This window comes from Polypterus senegalus, chromosome 3 (assembly GCF_016835505.1).
Source record: "Polypterus senegalus isolate Bchr_013 chromosome 3, ASM1683550v1, whole genome shotgun sequence".
Classification (NCBI taxonomy): domain Eukaryota; kingdom Metazoa; phylum Chordata; class Cladistia; order Polypteriformes; family Polypteridae; genus Polypterus; species Polypterus senegalus.
Window position 1 is genome coordinate 256,001,168 of NC_053156.1, and position 21,334 is coordinate 256,022,501.

At 36.4% G+C, this 21,334-nt stretch overlaps 1 protein-coding gene across 1 annotated transcript in view; it reads right to left on the reverse strand.

The window, feature by feature from the left end:
• fam49a (family with sequence similarity 49 member A) overlaps positions 1-21,334 on the reverse strand; it is a 39,736-nt gene that overhangs the window by 7,983 nt on the left and 10,419 nt on the right. The window contains exons 2-6 of the mRNA XM_039748934.1: positions 11,286-11,407; positions 9,495-9,600; positions 4,103-4,239; positions 3,516-3,593; positions 3,294-3,410 (exon numbers count right to left, since the gene is read on the reverse strand). Coding sequence (XP_039604868.1) covers positions 3,294-3,410; positions 3,516-3,593; positions 4,103-4,239; positions 9,495-9,600; positions 11,286-11,407 — 560 coding nt within the window. The remainder of the gene's footprint in view (positions 1-3,293; positions 3,411-3,515; positions 3,594-4,102; positions 4,240-9,494; positions 9,601-11,285; positions 11,408-21,334) is intronic.

The window sequence follows — 21,334 nt, forward strand, 5'->3', positions numbered from 1 at the left end:
TTTACTTTTTTTTTTTTCCTCCTTCCCTGTGCTACAGCCCAAGACAACTGCAAACACGGGATTCCTTTTCAAAACTGTGATAAACTACTATTAAGGCGCTTCACACTTTCTTTTACTCCTTTAGTGTTATGAGATCGCGGGAGACATACGCAGGAGTGGAGGACCGACAATGCCATCCCAGCCGGTCAATGGTAAGGCTGTCTTTCCAGTCTATATGAGACCCAGCGCAACACTCCCCAAAAGGCGCTAATATGGTCAGTGAAGACGTCTGTCTGCATTATATAAAAAGGAAAGGCAAGTTTCCTTTCTTTATACTTTTTTAAACTTTTTTTCTCAAACAAATTCCTCTCTCAACACCATGCAGAGAACACTTCACTAATTTTATTTAATTACTGGTAATGCCAGTAAGGCACATTACCACAGGAAGTATTATCCTTCCATAAATGTGCAAATCACAAATAAGAGCAAGCATATTATAAGGGATGTTGTGGTTAGGTTGTCAGGAGTTACATAAGATGCAGCAATGAAGATGAACTGCATTTATAGACATAATCAGGGGGGCGATTCTGAATATGAACCTCCAACTCCCTGAAATATATTTTACGACCATTAAAAATGACCAATCACAGATGGAATTATAATTTATGTACTTTCTTATTCCTTTGCTGATTTTAATCCCTGGCAACACCTCTGACTGCTATGCTCAGGATCTGGTGGAAGAAGCTGACTTCATGCTGTGTGGCATTTGAGAGAAAGATTCCATCCCCTATCTGTCTATTTCTACTTATTAATGTTTGTGAAACAACTATCATCCTTGGCAAGGGAAAGAAAGATACAGTATGAACCCTGGACGAACAAAAAAAGTCACTGCGGTTTGTTAAAAAGTCACTTTCATCATTCTCAAAAACTGTATGATAGCACTGCTATATTATGTACATCGATTTTTAATTAATTTCTTTATACTTGTCTGATGCCAATTAATTTGTCTGCCAGTACCAGTTATTTTCTAGTATGTTTCTGTCACTTTACTTCCTTTAATACTTATTACTTAGGTATTCCAGGTAATTGCCTCTGTGACATCTCTATTCGGCCGTACTGGAATTTATTTATACACTTCTAACAGTGTGTTGCAAGTGTTAACAATTTCATGACTGCAGTCTTTAATTTTTTCTTTGTTTGTACCCATCAGATTTGCATCCAGAGATTGTGCCTTCAATTTCTCGTACAGAATGTTGTCTGCATGCTTCATTTATTACAGCATTTCCTACACTGATTATTTCAAATGCCCTCATTATTGCATGACTGTATTTCATTTGCATTGCTCCATATCGGATCCTTTTACCAAACTGCTGCTTTCATCAAAGGTTTACACTAGTGATATGCAGTAAACTAACAAACTAGTTCTTTTGTACTTGTCTTGGTCACTGAATGAATGCACTGGTTCACTGACATTAAAGAATGAATCTTTTCAAGGCATGTGCAATGTGTGCTACATTTTATTTTGCATTATGCGACAGTCCGGAGCCATCATCTTAACTTCACTAAAATGGCTGGTGTCTTCGGGAAATTGCCTATCAATACACTGTTTCAGCAAAACGGTCAAGATGACAACTAGACAATGAATGACTTGGTAGATGACACCATCCATCTCCCATTGATCAGTTCACTCTGGGTGAATGACTATGACTGTCTCAGTACATACACTGAATGACTGAATGAACCAGTAAAGCCCCCCTACTGATCTGGAGAACCACTGCAATTTCATTCACAAACTGCAGACAACAGATTTGCAGTAAAGTACACTGAACTAGTTCACAGAAAGAATCAGTTTGTATACTGAACTGAGGAACGAACTGCTGAATTGGTTCACTGAAAGAATTAATTCATGCAACGAACTGAGGAATGAACATCAGACAATTGACTCGCAGTACATTGAATAACAGTTCAGTTCACTGATGATATACAGTATGTAATCAGATTGCAACAGAAAGGATGGGATATAAAAGTAGGAAATTGTGGAAGATTAATCCAAAAATTTAAATAATTTTACTTAGTCATATTTCAATGTTCTCATATTTTTATCATGCGTGTGCACTATTCTAAGGTTCTATTTGTACAATTTTTTAAAATGTATATTAAAATTGTATTTATTGTCAAAATTCAATAAAGAGGATTATTATTATCATCTTTATCATTATTATTATGAATTACTTATTTTGATATTTGCTTTTTATATTGTTTGTATTGTTTGGTGGTTAAAGTTGTTACATGTTTATGATACTATTCTAGATTTTAAAGTAGACTATAGCTTGTTGCTGTTTTTGAAGTGAACGAATCAGTGATTCAAAAATTTAAAGATTTTGCACATCACTAGTTTACATAACCATGCCCCTTAAAGGGAAGGTTTTAGTTGAACGTGGTTTCCTTTAACCCCAGTGAAATTCTCTTTGCATTGATCTTTTCCCAAGTCTTCAAGTTATTGTTGAACAGAGTGTAAGTGAAACTCTCAGTGTTTGTTAGTGAGAAACTGGCCTCATGGCATAAAGACTCCATATTAAAAGAAAATAGGTGAATATGATTTAATAAACTTTATAAACATGGTGACTTGTGCGGAATTAGGAAAATGTGCCTAATTATGCTTTTAGAAATATAAATTCAAGAGGCACAGTGAATATCATATTAGTAATAAGGATGGCATCTGATTAGGAAAAAAAACCCAACTTAAATTAAGAAGGATTTGAGAAAAATAAAGACAAGAGATATTTAGTTTAAGCAAAAGGTAAAAGGACATACATAAAATGCGTAAAAGATCAATTTCTTAGACATACACAAAGGGCACATGATTCCAAAATACTTACAATTTTATGGAATTTATGATTGTAACATATTTTCTTGAAAAAAAATGACAATGCTTTTAAATTACAAAGTAAGAAAGAAATCTGCTTTTTCCTCTTTGTAATTAATTATATATTTAAAAATCTTTACAAATATTTAAATAATAACTACAGCAAAATTATTCAATTTAAAATTAAACTTTTTGATTTAGAAACTTCTCAAAATCCTGAATAAGTAATATTTCGACAGAGGGAACATTTGCCAAATTTGCTAGGCCCATAACTCATAAGAAGCAATTAGAATTAAGTACTATATACAGTATATGAGAATATTCTGCAAAATGTTTTAAAATTTTATTTTTGAAAAGTAGTCATTTTAACACAGGGTACAGATGAAACACGTAAATACTTCACCACTTAAAAACAGAGATTTTTTAAGAATTGCACAATTATTTTTACCTCAGACACAAATGCAGTTGTGGCATTGCTTAGAGTTTTTAACATTGGCGTAGCTTCAGCATAAAAAAGCGACATCCTGTTGGCCATTTCATTGTTTACTTCATGTTCAATGTCTAACTAATAAAACAATAAAAAGAGAAAGTTAGTTATGTGAATAAATATACTCTTGCAAAAAATGAACTGTAAGAATAATTAAAAAAAAAACATTTTTTATTAATTTACATTCATATTGTTTATCCTGTTGCGACTTATTGTTCGTCTGTAGTAACTGAAGTCATTCTGAATGGCCGGATTTCTCATCTGGTAAAACAAAACAGAAAAATGATAAACCTCAGGTTTATTGTCCAAATTTGTACTAATTTTACATATTTATAAAACACTATTTTCTGAAGATTCCCTTCTTATGCAAACCTAAACATTTATAGTTTTACATTTAATTTCTATTAATATCATGCTCATGATACAGTATGTCATATGTGCTTTATGTATTTCTTAATGCATGTCTTAAAAGCTATGCAGGTTGATCACCCTAAACAGAAATTAATATGTTTGACAGTAATTTAAAAGAAGGTCAGAACCACCAAGCAAACAATCCCAATATCTCCCAGTGGCTGTTGAGAAAATCACAGTATGTTCACTTTTGTCTGAAACTTCCATCATACTATGCTGAAAAGAAGTCTTTCTGTTATACTACGGTAAATGCTGTTAAAACATGAATATGTGGTCACTTTAACATTCCTGCAAGTGTATATATATCTAGTATATTAAAATCCATACGTTTTTGAAGAAAGATACAAATAAAACATAACCTTGAGTTCATCAAAGCGAAGAGTAAAATGAAGAATTTCAGCAAACTGCTTTGCTAGAGCCTGTTCTTTCTCTAGGTGCTGAGTTGGTGTATAGGGCGGACATGTTAGCGATTCCAACAGACTCTGTAAAGCTTTTTCTGAAATGAAAAAATGAGCAATATATAAATTTATATTACTGCCTTCATCCAATTCATTTGTTTAAATATACTGTATAGGTCAAGTTAAGTCAAGTATTGTTTGAAAAATGTCCATCAGAGTTCAATTTTATATAATTAATTCTGCTGAAATGTATTTTTAATGATAACCATATGGGATATTGTTACAGTAAGTGCTGAAAAATAGTTTCCTATATGAAGTAACTCCATTTACCCAAGATAAGGATGTTAGGACTTCTGTGTCTTTGGAAATGTAAAAACATGTTATCTTATGTTAGATTCTAAAAAAATAGACATTAGCTGTGCAAGACAAAATAAAAACATTGGCATAATCCCAATAATCTGGTACCTATGACAGTTGAGCATTTTAGCAAGTGGCTATATTTTTAAAATTCCTTTAAGTTACATAACATGATATCTTCAAACACAATTAATATAATGGGGGTCTCTGACATCGAGAAGGTAACAGAGAATTTATAAATAAAAGACCAGAAGAAGAGATGAGAATCAGAAAAACAAGAAGAGAAACAACCGAGAAGTCAGTGAAGCACAATGGTAAACCCAGTATCAAAAACCCAAAAAGATGAAAAACATAAAGAAAAGATATTGTTACTAAGACCATTAACTAAACACTAAGCAAACACTATTGTTTTGTTATTTTTTTCTGCAAGCTTGGGATTAAACGTGCTGGCAAAGCATATTGTGATGTTAGAGGTATTAAAACTCAAAGTATTTAAATAAATTACTGTATTTTTTCTTTTCATCATTTTAAATGATAAGTTCAATATTTTCAAGTTGATGTTATTTTTTCACAAACATGGTAGATATGCATTTGTCACATGAAATTTTGTTTTAAAGTTAAGTGCTTTCTATAAATTAACAAAAAAAATCTTGCCTATACTGATGGTTTACAATGGAGACAGGTGCGCAAAAAAAAAACACTTACTACTTAAAGCTTACTAGTCAATTTTTAAAGCCACGACAGGTATCAAGTATTAATCTGCACCTTCTGTGTTTATGAAAACAAAAGGCATCGCATATTTCTCATACTATTTTTTTTTTGTTGCAAGTTTACGTTTTCTGTTTCCTTATGTGAGTTGTCAAATTAATATGGAAATAAAATAAAAAAGAAACATGTGGCACGAAAAATTTACTGTGATTTGATCTTTCAAGAGGAATCCATCCTGCAGGTCGATGAAAGGTTATTGTGAAGGAAGATTAAGTGCTGAGCTATCACACTTAGCTGGTCTTTTTTTTAAAATGGCTGAATCTCATAATTTTAGTGTTTATTTGTTCAAAAATGGTATGTTAAACTATTTCACAAAGTGTATGTAATTGCAAGACATGGATCAATATACAGCAACTGTCTTGGCATTAAAAATGGGTGTATTTGTGAGTTTTTAATATTTCCTCCATGGCCCATAGCCCCCATTGTAAAGAGCCAGTGTGGGCAATATGCTTTTTTTTATTTTTAGAAAACACTTAACTTTAGATAACAGTTTTATATGGCAAGTGCATATACAGTATACCATATATGTGAAGAAATAACTTTGAATTGGAAAATACCCAACTTATTAAAGAAAATGTACTTTAATTTATTTTTAGATGCATTCATAATATATTTTTATAGTTTTATTCATTTTTATATTTTTAATCACATAAATGTAATGTGGCCCTAATTTCTTTCCTTTCTATTTAAACTTCCTATTACAAGCTGCTTTGCTATTTAGCTTACTTTTATATATTTTTAGCAACTCTCTATGACGGCACAGTGTGTCAATAAAAGAGAAAAAGAAAAACGCAGTTTAGAACTTTGCATGATTATTGAATTTGATTCTTGTTTAAGTATTTCATTTCGGCATTTTGGTTCTTTTTTAATTTCCTGGTTGTGGCATGTGCTTTTTTTATCACTTGGCGTATTCTCATCTTCTAGTCCTTCTGGTAGTTACTTTTTTTCTCTCTGTCCATTTTCATTATTGTGCCATAACATAATAATACAAATCAAATGGTTCTATAAGGATATAAGGAATAATGAAACTAAGGAAGAACTCGGAACAGAAATAACTTGGATTCACTTATTTAAAGCATGTTATGTTTGCAAATTTTTGTACATTATACTTTTGTAAAAAAAAAAAAAAAAATCTACAGTAACTATACCACTTTTCAGTACAAACACACTGAGTACACTGACTTATTTCAAAATTTGTAGCTACCGTAAGGAGGAGTTATGCTATAAACATGTTTTAAGGGCTTCCTTCTGGGGCTCAGGTTTACTGCACAGATAACTGTAAATTGCCAAATATATGTGTAAGTGAGGAGGTTCATGAACATGCACTGGAACAGTTGTCATTCTAGTGATGTTATTATTACTCGTTTTGCTGCTGCAGAAAGACATACTGTAGATTGTTTCAGATCTGGAACAATAAAAAGTAGGTTTTAAAAGACTGCTAGATGGATAATCTACTTACAAAATAGTATATGAAAATATAACAGCCTACATTAAAAGATTACTGTAGATTCCGGAATATAAGACGAGAATTTCGTCCTAGATTTTTGGTTTGGAGTTTGGGGGTTGGCTTATACAACTAGTATCGTTTCAGATACAAGATTTCCAGCGCAATGCCGGTTTTGCCGATGAATACGGAAGTAATTAATGATGAAACCACAGCGTCATCTTTCAGATGAAGAAGTAACTTTGCATGCCGGTACTTTAAATTAAATAAAGAATTTATTCAAAAAAGTGTTTTAGTTGTTGATTTTATTTATAAAATTTAGAATAAATTATCGGGAAGTTTAAAATAAAAATTTTTGTTTTGATTTACGACCAACATCTTGCGTTACGATCCGAATGCGGTCACGTGTATCTGCTTGCGCGATTGTAAACAAACAACCAAGAGCGTTAGTAAGTGTCAGTCAGTCGGAGCCCAGATACATGTGTTTGTGGATGTAATTTCGGTCATTGCTGTGATTTACCTATATATATAATTCACTTAGACCGTGCAAGCAAGACACATAATTGCTAAGATGGAAATTGTGTGGAAATATGAGAGTGCTGTTCGTGTGACCGATCTCGCTAATATGTACAGCATGTCGAAATCCACCATCTCGACAATTTTACAAAGAAAAGATTTGCATAAGGAGGCTCCTTCTAAACAATAACCACCTTCCGTTTCATTCTCCTCCTCCTCCCTGCCTGCAGCCCAAAGATGTCAAATTAAATGGTGAGTACAGTATGAAATTGTTGTTACTAGAATAGAATAGAATGCATTTTATTGTCACTATACACATGTACAATGAGATTAAAAGCAGCTCCTTCAGTGCAGACATATGTGTAGAACACAAGTAAATAAACAAATGGTGCGAAAAGATGCAAAGAAGTTGCAAAAAAAAAAAAAAAGTCTGTATAGGGCTTGTATGGTTGTTTTTTTAGCCTTAGCATAATGCCGGATCTGTGGCCCCGCTTCTGCTTTCTGTCCCTCCTCCATCTGCGTCATCTCCTAGACCCGACAACAATCCACGGAGAGCCCGCTGGTCTCGCTATGTTATCTGGGATGTTGTGCGTGTGATGAAAAATACTCGAAACAGATGTCTGGCTCTGGACACCGATGTCTATAAGGTTCTGACGGGTGTAGCGGATGTTCGCTGAACTGATTGTGCACAAACAAGCAAAAAAAAAAAAAAGTACAAAAGGAGAGCCCTGAGCTGCTGCGACCATGCGCGCCGCCATGCTCCTAGCTTAATCTAGATTACTTCTGGCTAGGCACTTTTTATAACTTTTTGGTTAGTACATTAGAAAAATTATTGGTGTTTTGGTAAATTATGCACATTATACAACCCTTTTTTTATTATGAAAAGGTTAAGTAAGTGTTGCAGTGGGAGGTTCGGAACGCATTATGGGTTAGCCTTCGCGAACGAATTAAGTTCTTAAGTCAAGGGTCCACTTTATTGTGTATTTAAGTTAATCAAATTTATAACGAGTCTCCGGAAACCACATTTGCGCATATAGTTTCAACACAAAGGTTTCATTTTACCAAACTTCTCCGCAATCACTTCCTGGTTTCCATCAAAAATGCCGGCAGTCTCAAATTCTCGCCGATAAACATGATAAATATACCTGAAGAGACACTTTTAAGGAAATTTATAAAATTTTGCTTGGAGGAGGGGGTCGGCTTAAATGCCGGTCATCGGCAAATACATGTAATTTAGTAGGTAGAGAAGGGGGTCGGCTAATATACTGAGTCGGCTTATATTCCGGGATATACGGTACATTGAAAGAAATGCATAAAAATACAGTATACTGCAATTTAAACAATAAATTGGTTTATGATCTTCTAGTTACCCATTATAGCTGTACAGGAAGAAGAGCAATCAAAGTCTTGTATACACTGTCGCAGATGGCTGGGGGTGACCCAGCCGGGACGCCTCGGAGGACAGGAGGAGGGCTTGCGCTTCCCTCAGACCACGAGAGGGCGACCGCCCTGGTTGCTTTGGTGGCCACGGGTGCAGGGCTTTGAAGTTCAACCCTGTAGGGGCCCGTGGTGACCGCCAGTGGGCGCCCCTATGCCTTTAGAGCACTGGACCCAGAAGTGCTGGGGGGAAGAAGACTGGGGACACTCCGAGTGCTTCGAGGTGCACTGCCGGCACTTCCACCACACAGGGGAGTGTCCGTGTAGGAGGGTCGGGAAGCACCTGGAGCTCATCCAGGCTTGCATAAAAGGGGCCGCCTCCCTCCATTCGAGGACTGGAGTCGGGTGGAAGAGGACAGAGCTTGGAGGAGAGGAGTGGAGGCGGACCAGAGAAGTAAAAGGCATTGGACTGTGAGGCCTGGACTTAAAGGGTGATTGGTGCTGCGGCACTGGGTTGTGCACTTTGTCTTGTGTAAATAAACATGTGTGTGGTGAAACCATCATGTCTGCCTGTCTGTGTCCAGGCTGTACCCCACAACACTTATTCTGTCTGCTTTATGTAATCAAGTGTTTAAGTTTGCATTTATTGTAATTTTTACACTAGAACACACCACATTGTTTACATGCTTGTTACCATGTATACATAGCAACATAATAATTTAAATAAATGTATTAAAATTAGATAATTAACTGGAAAACTAAAAAGAATTTTTAGTATCTTTAAAATTATTACTAATTTCATTTGTGTGTGCATTCCCTTCTCCCCTCTCCTTGCCTGTTTTAAATAATTTTTAAAGCTAATGAGTACAAGGAATATATAGTATATCTTACCTAGTCTTAAGGAGAATTCATAGAACCTCTTTAGTTTTATAACTAAAGGGCAAACAGCATTCCATGCTTGTTCTTGTAGATGGATATCATTTGGATTTTGTATTGCCTAAGTAAATAAAATAAACAGTAGATTCAATGAAAACGTTTAAATAGGTCTATAAATCATCTTCATATTACACATTTATAAAGTAAAACCAAAAAAAAGGAAATCCACTCATTTCCAGGAAAAAAAAAACCCTTTAATTCTATTGAACATCTTTTGGAGTCTGCGGTGGGCTGGCGCCCTGCCCGGGGTTTTTTTCCTTCCTTGCACCCTGTGTTGCCTGGGATTGGCCCCAGCAGACCCCCGTGACCCTGTGTTAGGATATAGTGGGTTGAATAATGGATGGATGGATGGATCTTTTAGAGTAGAGTGAACTAAGATGAGCCATATGCACAGCCTGAGTATGCCACACATAACATAACGAGAGATTCTGAAACCAACAGTTTTTGATGTCAGAAGTTGGTGTGTTAAAAATTGTTGTTCTTAATTTGTCTCCAAAAATTGTTGCTTGCATTTTATTACCAAGTATTGCCACAGTGTCTCAGGATAAAAAAAAGTCAATGTATGCTCAATGGTTTAGTTACCTTATTCGCTGTAAAGTTAACATGACTCTGATTGCATGTACGTGCAAATTCATTTGCTTGTACAGTGAAGACTGTTCTTTTATGGAGATCTCTTGAAATATTAATGAAGAAACATTTTATTTTAAAAACTGAAGAAATAATAATAATAATAATAATAGTTTACTGAGATAGTCTTTCTAATCTACCTAACAGTCTCTGTTTTGGCCATACAATTTGATAATTTGAGAGATAGAGAAGATAAAATGGGGAAAATGTGCATCTGGAAAAGAAGGAAAGGGACAGGGTGAAGGACAGATATGCTAGCAAGTAACCAAAAGAAAGTTAAAGAGAGAGAGATAATAAAAGTATTGAGAGAGAGAAAATATCAGGCATGTAGGCTCAAAAAAACTCTTTTTCTTAAAAATGTAAAAAAATGGGGATTGGTAATATAGGCATGTGGAGTTTTGTTTTAAGCTATTTTAAGGTTGCTGATCAAGAATGATATTTTTGATATTTGATTCTTTACCCGTGGTCCTTGAATTCTAAGAGCCACTCCCAAAATGTTAAAAATGATAAATGTCAAACATAAGCATGTGGGATTCTGTTTGAGATTATTTCAAGGTCAATGATTATGACTATCATGTTATTTTTTTAATACAATTGAGAATATTTAGACTTTAAACATTTAAACTCAAGCACAAATATCTGATGCAACGATTCTTGTTTATTATGTACTTTTATCACTACCAAAATACTGACTTGTTCTAAATATATAAAACATTCACATTACTTCATAATGTATTAATGTTTATTTTTGTTTATACTAATATTATATAGTATTTTCAACAGCCAACAAACACTCATTGACACAGGTTTAAAAATGAATGAATGAATTTTTGGGTGGCTTAAGACATTTGTAAAGTACTGTATATGAATCAGCACAGTTCATTATACATATGCATTTATACAATGTTTAACATAATGCTCCAAAAGAATAAAAAGTTCTTAACTCTCAAAATAAATTTTTTATATTTTTTTTCTAGTTAACATAGGAACAAATTAAAATGTATAACATAGTAGATGTCTAAAACATCATTGCAAACCATAATCTAATATTGTGTTGTAAATTTCTTTTCCCACTGCAAATATCCCACTTCATTTTTTCAAATTCAACAGGCGACATACTTCTCTTATCTCTTGCACAGCTCCTTTGTAAGCTTGAAGACCAGTGAGGACATTTTCAGAATCCTGCAGTACGGCATTGACTTGATTCCAAACTCCTTTTTCACATTCAGTAGGCTGTGCATCTAAAAGTCATAAAAATATTAGTACAGAGGATTTCAAAATTAATACAAAATTTAAAATGAATATTTCTACAGAGTAAAATGGTAATATCCAAATGCACTTTATTGTAAAACATGATATTTAAGGAAATCTCACAAACATTACACTAGCAGAGAATCACATTTCAAATCCATACAAATGGGATGCTTTACTAAATTCTAAAAGCAGTAGTAAGAATTATGTTGCATATGAAAGGGGTAAACAATCTTTTTAAAGTCCAAACCTTCATTTACATGTGTAAACTGTAATTATTATAAATATCTATTCTCCCAATAACTGATTAAAAATAATAAAAATGGTATCCATAGGTACTGAAAATACTGATATATAGCAACAATAAGTAAAAAGAGAGCACACATTTTTTATAATCTAACTAAGCAAATATGCAATATTATATAATGTAAAAATATAATAGAAACAATATTATGAAGTGCGAAAAGAGTATTCACAATGCATGTTGACAGTGGATAGCAATTTGTCATTACTGGTAAGCTAAATGTGTCCTCCAGCCTAGTTGTCCTTTCTTTGATGCTGTGGGACTATATGCCAAGTTGTAAAGTGGGCTAAGTTTATGTCTTGTAATCCTGTGATGTGACACAGGGTTTTAAATATGGCACCATTTCCTTTAGGTTACCTTAAAGAAAATGCATATCAGACCCTTTGAGTTATTGCACAAAAATTAATCCCCCACTTGTCTCATTGTGCTGTCTTTATATACTGTATAGTAAGGCACATTAATATCTGAAACCCTTGATGCATCACATAAATCCTGGTCTTATTATTAAGAACAGTAGTGGGTTATAACATTTCTTAATAAGACCAGTCCTCTAAGACAGAAGATGTTGCTGTTTATTGTCAGAATGATTAGAAATGTTTGATCAGTAGTCTGAGTTGTGTGTAGCAAATATAAAACTTTTCTGCTATCAGCTCTTTACTATTGCAGATTGTTAGCAACATCGCTTGCCCCAGTTGTTCAATTGATCATTTTTATATATATATATATATATATATATATATATATATATATATATATATATATATATATATATATATATATATATATATATATATATATACTTACTTACTAGCAGACCACATGCGCTTCGCTGCAGTCTCTGTAGTTGGAATAATTATGTATCTACATACGACTTATAGTGCTTCTTTATATACATTTTTGGTTTGTCCTCCTGGAGCCAAAATATATAAATTTTCTCTATGACTAATTCATGAACATGCTACCTAACAAATAGAAACGGGAAAAATGGCAACACCGCCGGGAACAACAGTAAATGAGATAAAGTAAAAGTCTACTAAACACTAAAGTACAAAAACGAAGTAGAAAGTAACAGTAAAACGCAACACCGCCGGGAACACCGGCACACCGCATCTACTAAACACTAAGAAACACTAAGAAGAAACACTAAAGGAAAAAATACTATTCAGTAAGAACTGTGTCTAGTAAACAGTAAATCAGTAAAGGAAAGAGGACTAAACACTAAGGAAAAAGAATGGCAAGACCGCATCAGCTGCAGAGCTCAGCTCGGAGCGAAATGAAGTGAATGAAATGAGGTGAATGGGAAGGGAGATGTTCATGTGACTCCCCCACCCACCTTAACTCTCTATCCCTCCACAAACACAGTCTCTCAGATCCCAACTCTCCTTTATATAAATCAGTAAAGGAGAGAAGACTAAACACTAAGGAAAAAGAATAGTAAGACTGCGTCAGCTGCGAAGCTCAGCTCGGAGCAAAATGAAGTGACTGAAATGAAGTAAATGGTAGGGGAGATGATCACGTGACTCCCCCACCCGCCTTAACTCTCAATCCCTCCACAAACACAGTCTCTCGGATCCCAACTCTCCTTTATATAAATCAATAAAGGAGAGAGGACTAAACACTAAGGAAAAAGAACGGCAAGACCGCGTCAGCTGCGGAGCTCAGCTCGGAGCGAAATGAAGTGAATGAAATGACATGAATGGGAGGGGAGATGATCATGTGACTCCCCAACTTGCCTTAACTCTCCATCCCTCCACAAACACAATCTCTCAGATCCCAACTCTCCTTTATATGTATAGATATGAGAGATATATATGATCATCCAATTCAATACAACAGTTGTTTGAGAAATTTGAAGTGTTATCAATTTATTTCTTTCCAAATAGGTACAGTCATACATTACTTTACAGTGAGATCACCTTTCAGTATTTTTTTCACCAACAGCCATTTCAATTTCACTTCAGTAGTTTTCTGAGGAGGTTTTAGTAAACACTGAGGCATTGGTAAGGTTCATCAAAAGATGTTATCAAGCCAACTCAAATTATTCATATCATTATTTCTGTATGTAATAATCAGGCCTTCCTCCATGATTTGGTAAAACTAAACTGGGACAGAACTGGATATAGATATGGGGTTATATCAAAAACTGTTTTATGGCTATAACAGTTTGGATTCAGATGTATCAGTACTGGTTAATAATGTAAAGCTGGTTTTTACACATACGAATTCTACCTAATGGCAATTAAAAAAAAACAAAACAAAACAAAAAAAAAAACCAAGAGAATTATATTCCTTGAGGACACCAGAAAAGCAAAAACTGAAAATTATGCATACCATCTGTCAGTCTATGGCCATGATCCAGGGCTGTTTTGGATTAGTGTTTAGAGATTAAGGACCCTTTGGATCATTTAGCAATAGCATTGAATATTAGTAATGCAATTACTGCTGAAAAAAAACAGAATGACATGTTTTAATGAGCATTTTGTTAAAGTCAAGGAAGCATCAGAAGCTACATTCAGATATCTCCTTCTTTTAATTTTTTATACTGCTATTTTCCATTAAAAAAGTTGAGGAGTAGCTTTTGGGTTTCTTACAAAATAATAAGCTGATTTAGATGGCATGGAGACTAGTTCCTTGAAGCATGGTGGCCAGATTATTTCACATTTTGATTCTACTTTAGATATATCAGTGGAAATTAGCTGCCGAGATACTGCTTATCTAGGGCGGCAGTCATTGCAAGCTAATGTCTATCTTGCCTTTTCTCAACAAAATTCTTGAGATGTTGGGCAATAAGCTGAATCCTCATCCTACTGATACTTTGAGACAGTTTGATTTTAGAACAGAACATGGTTGCATGCCTCCTTTAGTTAAGGTTCTGAATGATGTGGCTACTATTGCAACACTGTTAGAAAGTCATTTTATTGTTCTTGTCAAACATCTTATTCAGTTATTCATTATGAACTTCTCATGAACTCAACAATCTGGCATTCTCAAAGAATGTCATGAGAATAACTTGAAGGCCTTTGAGAGGCTGGAGCTGGCCTATATGAGTCCTCTTGTGGTAGACCACCTGAACCCACTTCAGTTTGCCTATCAGACAAAGATCAGAGTGGAGGATGCAATTATCTACAGTATCTGCTCCACAAGGCTTATTCTCATCTGGAGAAGAGAACTGCAGGTGGGTGAACCTATGCTATCCTGAATAATGAACTATCTGTTGGGCAGACCGCTGTTTGTGAGGCTCAAGGACTGTGTCTCTGATATGGATGTAAGTAATACTAGAGTACAACAAGGAACAGTTCTGTTTACTTTTCTCTTCCCTCTGTACACCTCAGACTATAAATAACATCAGGTCACGTCACTTGAAGAAATTCTCAGACAAATCTGCACTCACGGCAGGTGAACTGTGTTTCTTGTTACTGAAAGAATTTTCTGTAGGTTAACATCTGCAAAACCAAGGATCTGGCTATTGACTTTTGCAGCACCAAGCAGTCTCTACACATTGTCACAATTCAGGGAGTGGATGTAGAGATAGTTCATTGCTACAGGTATTTGGGACTTCATACCAATGATCAATGACCGGCTGGACTGGTTTTGTAGCACAGATGAGCTACATAAGAAAAGGCAGAGCAGACTTTTTTTTCTTAGTGTTGCTTTTAATGAGGGTAGTGAAATTCTTATTGTATATTATACAACTATGTGATGGCAAGTGCAATTTTCTACATTGTACTGTGCTGGGACAATAACATCACCTCAAGAAAGGCCCATTGAATTAACATGCTAATTAAAAGGGTATGCTCAGTTATTGGACACACTCTCATCCCCCCTGTAGGTAGTAACAAAGGAGATAATTAAAAAAAACTGAGTGTCATTAAGAGAAGTGGTGCACATGCTCTCTCTGACACACTAACACTAATTACTTTCAGCCAATACATTATTCAGCAGAAATGTTTGAGGACACATTACTGGGGATCCTTTATACCAAAAGCAATATGTGTGCATGTGTATGGTTGTGTATGTGCGATTTTGTTAATTTATTTGGTAAGCTTCTGTAAAAGTCAAATTTCCCATGGAGAAAAATGAAGATCTATCTTTTTTTTTTTTTTTGTTCTTTATTTCGCCTTATACAATTTCTCGTATTAGGAATTTGTTAGTTTTCGTATACCCCTTGGGGTCAAAGCACAGGGTCGGCCATTGTACAGCGCCCCTGGAGCAACTGAAGTTTAAGTGCCTTGGTCAAGGGCCCAACAGAGTAGGGCAGTGACAGGGATACCTGCGCAGATCGATAGCCTCAGAGCCACCACTCCACCCTAAATTTGTGCAGACATTTCTGAGTTTGACTATATCTCTACGTATAAATATTTTAAAATATGTCCGTAATAATAATAACTAGCCAAAGCCCGCTGTAGCATACGGCGGTGTAAGAATAGGAACAGAAAATGGTGAGAAAGGAATTCAGTATAACAAAGGCTTAGGAAAACACAGTCGCAGTATAACGAAAATAGCAAGGAGCGAAACTAATGAAATGGTCGAGAGAGTACCTTCCTATAGCAGGCTACGGAAAACACAGACATATATAAATAGACGCCACATTCACTGTGTTGCCCAGTCGACACGATAAGTCAGCGCATGCGCCCTATTGCGAGTGGTAAAAGTGCCATTTAAACTAATACAGGCAGACATGGAAACCGAGTTTTCTGATGAAAAAACAATAACGTTTTAAACAGTATTGTTTACATACAACAGATTTTGGCGAATCATTTACATGCAATTATTTATATCCATTTATACACTAATTATACACTAATGGCAATTATTAAATAATAATAAAAGTTATTATTATTAAATAATTCCTCCCGTATAAGTAACATTTCTTAGACTGCTTTCTTCCATCTTTGAAACATTTCTAGACTGTTCCTGTTCTTACACAACACAGTACTAAAGTATTGGTTAATGCCCGAGTCACCTCACATATAGATTACTGTAATGGTATTCTATCTGTCATCCAACAAAAAAATATCCATCGCTTACAATTTCTTCAAAATTTTGCTGCCAGGATAATAACCTGCTATTCTAAATCCACTGAACATACTACACCTATTCTCTCTCAACTTCACTAGCTCCCTGTTAACTACAGAATACAATACTAAATACTGCTCTTAACATTTAAAGTTCTCCTACAGCCTGACACTCGTCTCGCTCACTCTGATTCTCATCTGCAGCCGTACTTTCTGTACCACACATCAAACTCTGTGCTATGGGAGCTCGAGCGTCTCTCATAGTGCTCCTCAAGTCGGGAATTCTCTTCTCTTTCATATACATCAGCTTGATTCAATAACACATTTTAAAACTACCCTCTAAACTTATCTTTTCAAACTGGCATACCAATTGTGAATTTTGCACTGTTACTGCCCGTTATCTTTGTTTGTTTGCTAATTATTGCTGTTTGATCGAGAGCGACTGTGGACACGGAAGTAGGATTAGAGATGGCGGGTGGGGCTCTGTCGTCCTATCCCATGGTCTTAGAGTTGGTGGGCGGGGCTCTGTGAGTTGGCGGGTGTGGCTCTCTGTCTTGCTTGCTCTTAGTTAGAGTTGGTGGGCAGGGCTCTGTAAGTTGGCGATCGTCTTGCGTGTGGTGTAAAGTCAACGTGCATGTGGACTTTTGCACATACGAAAGCGACTGAGGCTGTGTTTGGTGAGTTGTTGTGTGCCTCGAGAGCGACGCTGGACTCAGGAACAAGGTTACAGTTGGCGTGTGTGGCTCTGTCGTGCGTATCCCATGAGGCGGTAGGAGGGTTAGAGTTGGTGGACGGGGCACTGTCGAGCGTATCCCATGGTCTTACAGTTGGTGGGCGGGGCTCTGTCTTGCTTGCGCTCACTGTCTTGCGTGCCCTTAGTGAATTATATATATATATAGATAATAATAATACATTTTATTTATTTGTAGGCGACTTTCTAAACATTCAAGGACACCAAACAATAGACAAACCACAGATTATAAACAAAAGTAACATACAAAAGTTAAAATCAGACAGAGGTCTGAGGTCAGACAGTTGTGGAAGGGGGAAGGTTGTGGATAGCCTTAAAAGTCAGTAGGAGAATTCTGAATTGAATTCGGAACTGAACTGGAAGCCAATGAAGCTGCTGCAAAATGGGAGTGATATGGTGATTAGAAGACGTTCTAGTAATGCTGCGGGCAGCTGAATTCTAGAACAGTTGAAGCTTATGAAGAGATTTGTGAAAAAGGCCAAAGAAAAGGGAATTGCAATAATCCAGACAAGAAGTGACAAGGCTATGAACAAGGATAGCAGTGGTGTGGGGAGTGAGAGAGGGGCGAATATGATTAATGTTATGCAAGTGGAAATATGTAGACTGGGAGATGTTATTGATGTGGGACTGAAAGGATAAAGCACTATCAAGGATAACACCCAGACTCTTAACCTGTAGGGAAGGGGAGACAGAGGAATTATCAATAACAAATGAAAAATGATCAGTTCTGGATAATGTTGATTTTGTACCAATGAGGAGAACCTCAGTTTTGTTACTATTTAATTTAAGAAAATTTGAAGAAAACCAGGATTTGATTTCTGCTATGAAATCAGTAAGTGAGGAGGGTGGAAAGGAAGCAGTAGGTTTGCTAGTGAGATAGAGCTGGTGTCATCAGCATAACAGTGGAAGCTAATGTTATATTTACGAAAGATATTGCCAAGGGGAAGGAGGTAAATAATGAAAAGAAGGGGCCCCAGGACAGAGCACTGGGGCACACCTGAGGTAACAGCAGTGGGTTGGAATGTGAAAGTTTTAAGCTGAACAAACTGAGTGCGACCTGAGAGGTAGGATCTGAACCAATCTAGTTGAGTGTGGGTAATGGCAATTGCAGATAATCTATTGAGAAGAGTAGGGTGACAAATAGTGTCAAAGGCTGCACTCAGATCAAGGAGGATGAGAATAGTAATTACACCAGAATCAGGTGCCATAAGGAGGTCATTAGTAATTTTTATGTGCCGCTTCTGTACTGTGGAGGGGACGAAAACCACACTAGAACTGTTCATACAGATTATTTTGAGATAAATGAGAATGAAGTTGAATAGCCACTATTTTTTCAAGAATTTTGGAAATGAAGGGTAGATTAGAAATAGGACGAAAATTACTGAAATTAGTTGGATTGGCACCAGGTTTTTTTTAGTACTGGGGTTATTGCAGCAGTTTTAAAAGATGAAGCAACAATATCAGTAGTGAGAGAAGAGTGGATTATAGCAGCGATAAGGGAGACCAGAGAGGGGAGACAGGCTTTGACTAGAACTGTAGGGAGGGGGTCCAGTTGACAGGTGGATGGCTTAGGCTTACAGACAAGATCTGAGATTTCTGAGAAAGTAGGAAGCTGAAAAGAGGAAAATGAGTGAGTGGTGGGTGAAATTCAAATGAAGTATTGGAGGAATCCGTACAGAGAGACTGATAAATCTTCTGGATTTTTTCATTAAAAAAGGACATAAGGGAATTGCAAAATTCAGTTGAGTAAAGGTGAGAAAGTAAAGAATCTGCGGGTTATGTGATATTGCTCAGTAGTGAAAACAATGACTTGGTGTTTCCTTCATTGGAAGAAATAATGAGAGTATAATAGTTAGATTTAGTTTGGACAATACAGCTCTTGCAATAAATTATATGATCTTTGTACATTTCTTTGTGAGCAAAGAGTCCAGTTTTTTTATATACCATTCAAGTTGCCGGCCTTTGGCTTTCAAAAGCCGAAGTTCAGGTGTGAACCAGGGAGCAGAAAAGGAAAAAGAAACAGATCTAGTTTTTAATGGAGCGACAGAGTTAAGAATACCAGTCCAGTGCTATAGTGTGAGACCAGTTCTTCAAGAGTGGTTAAATTATGAATGTCCATAAGGGAATCAATACTAGAGGAAAGAGTCTAAGTTAATATTCTTAATATTACAGAAAGACATGAGAAGGGAAAACTTAGTGTTGGAAAGTGCAAGTTTCACATTGAATGAAATAAGAAAGTGATCAGTTATTGGGTGTTCATCCGCAGTACAATCATTTCATTCACATGTTCTCTAAATTCAAGACTAGTGATGAGCAAACCCCACTGAGTTTGGTTCGCCTCAAGGTGTTGAAATCATGCAAATTTTTGTGACCTTTGATGAAATCTGCAAACTGCATTCTGGTCAATGGGAAAGGAGGAAGTGAAATAGTTTTGAATTGGATTATAGATAGATAGATAGATAGATAGATAGATAGATAGATACTTTATTAATCCCAAGGGGAAATTCACATAATCCAGCAGCAGTATACTGATACAAAGAAACAATATTAAATTAAATAGTAATAAAAATTAAAAGAATTAAAATAAAATTAATGTTCGCATTTACTCCCCCGGGTGGAATTGAAGAGTCGCATAGTGTAGGGTAGGAACGATCTCCTCAGTTTGTCAGTGGAACAGGACAGTGACAAAAGTCTGTCACTGAAGCTACTCCTCTGCCTGGAGATGATCCTGTTAAGTGGATGCAATGGATTCTTCATGATTGACAGGAGTTTGCTTAGTGCCCGTTGCTCTGCCACAGATGTTAAACTGTCCAACTTTAATCCTACAATGGAGCCTGCCTTCTTAACAAGTTTGTCCAGGCGTGAGGCGTCTTTCATCTTTATGCTGCCACCCCAGCACACCACCGCGTAGAAGAGGGCACTCGCCACAACCGTCTGGTAGAACATCTGCAGCATCTTACTGCAGATGTTGAAGGATTCCAACCTTCTCAGAAAGTAAAGTCTGCTCTGAGCTTTCTTACATAGAGCATCAGTATTGGCAGTCCAGTCCAATTTGTCATCCAGCTGCACTCCCAGATATTTATAGGTCTGCACCCTCTGCACACAGTCACCTCTGATGATCACAGGGTCCATGAGGGGCCTGGGCCTCCTAAAATCCACCACCAGCTCCTTGGTCTTGCTGGTGTTAAGGTGTAAGTGGTTTGAGTCGCACCATTTAACAAAGTCCTTGATTAACTTTCTGTACTCCTCCTCCTGCCCACTCCTGATGCAGCCCACAATAGCAGTGTCATCAGCGAACATTTGCACGTGGCAGGACTCCGAGTCATATTGGAAGTCTGATGTATATAGATTGAACAGGACCGGAGAAAGTACAGTCCCCTGCGGTGCCCCTGTATTGCTGCACACAATGTCAGACCTGCAGTTCCCAAGACGCACATATTGAGGTCTGTCTGTAAGATAGTCCACAATCCATGCCACAAGGTGTGAATCTACTCCCATCTCAGTCAGCTTATCCCTAAGGAGCAGAGGTTGGATGGTGTTGAAGGCGCTAGAGAAATCCAAAAACATAATTCTTACAGCACCACTGCCTCTGTCCAGGTGGGAGAGGGATCGGTGTAGCATATAGATGATGGCATCCTCTGCTCCCACCTTCTCCTGGTATGCGAACTGCAGAGGGTCGAGGGCGTGGCGGACCTGTGGCCTCAGGTGGTGAAGCAGCAGCCGCTCCATGGTCTTCATCAGATAATGGTGCAATGGTCTTTTATGTGTTCCTCAGGATTTGGGAAAGGTTTGCCTACTATGCTGGATCAATTATTGTGCCCAAATATGTGATCTCAGCTAAGATGCA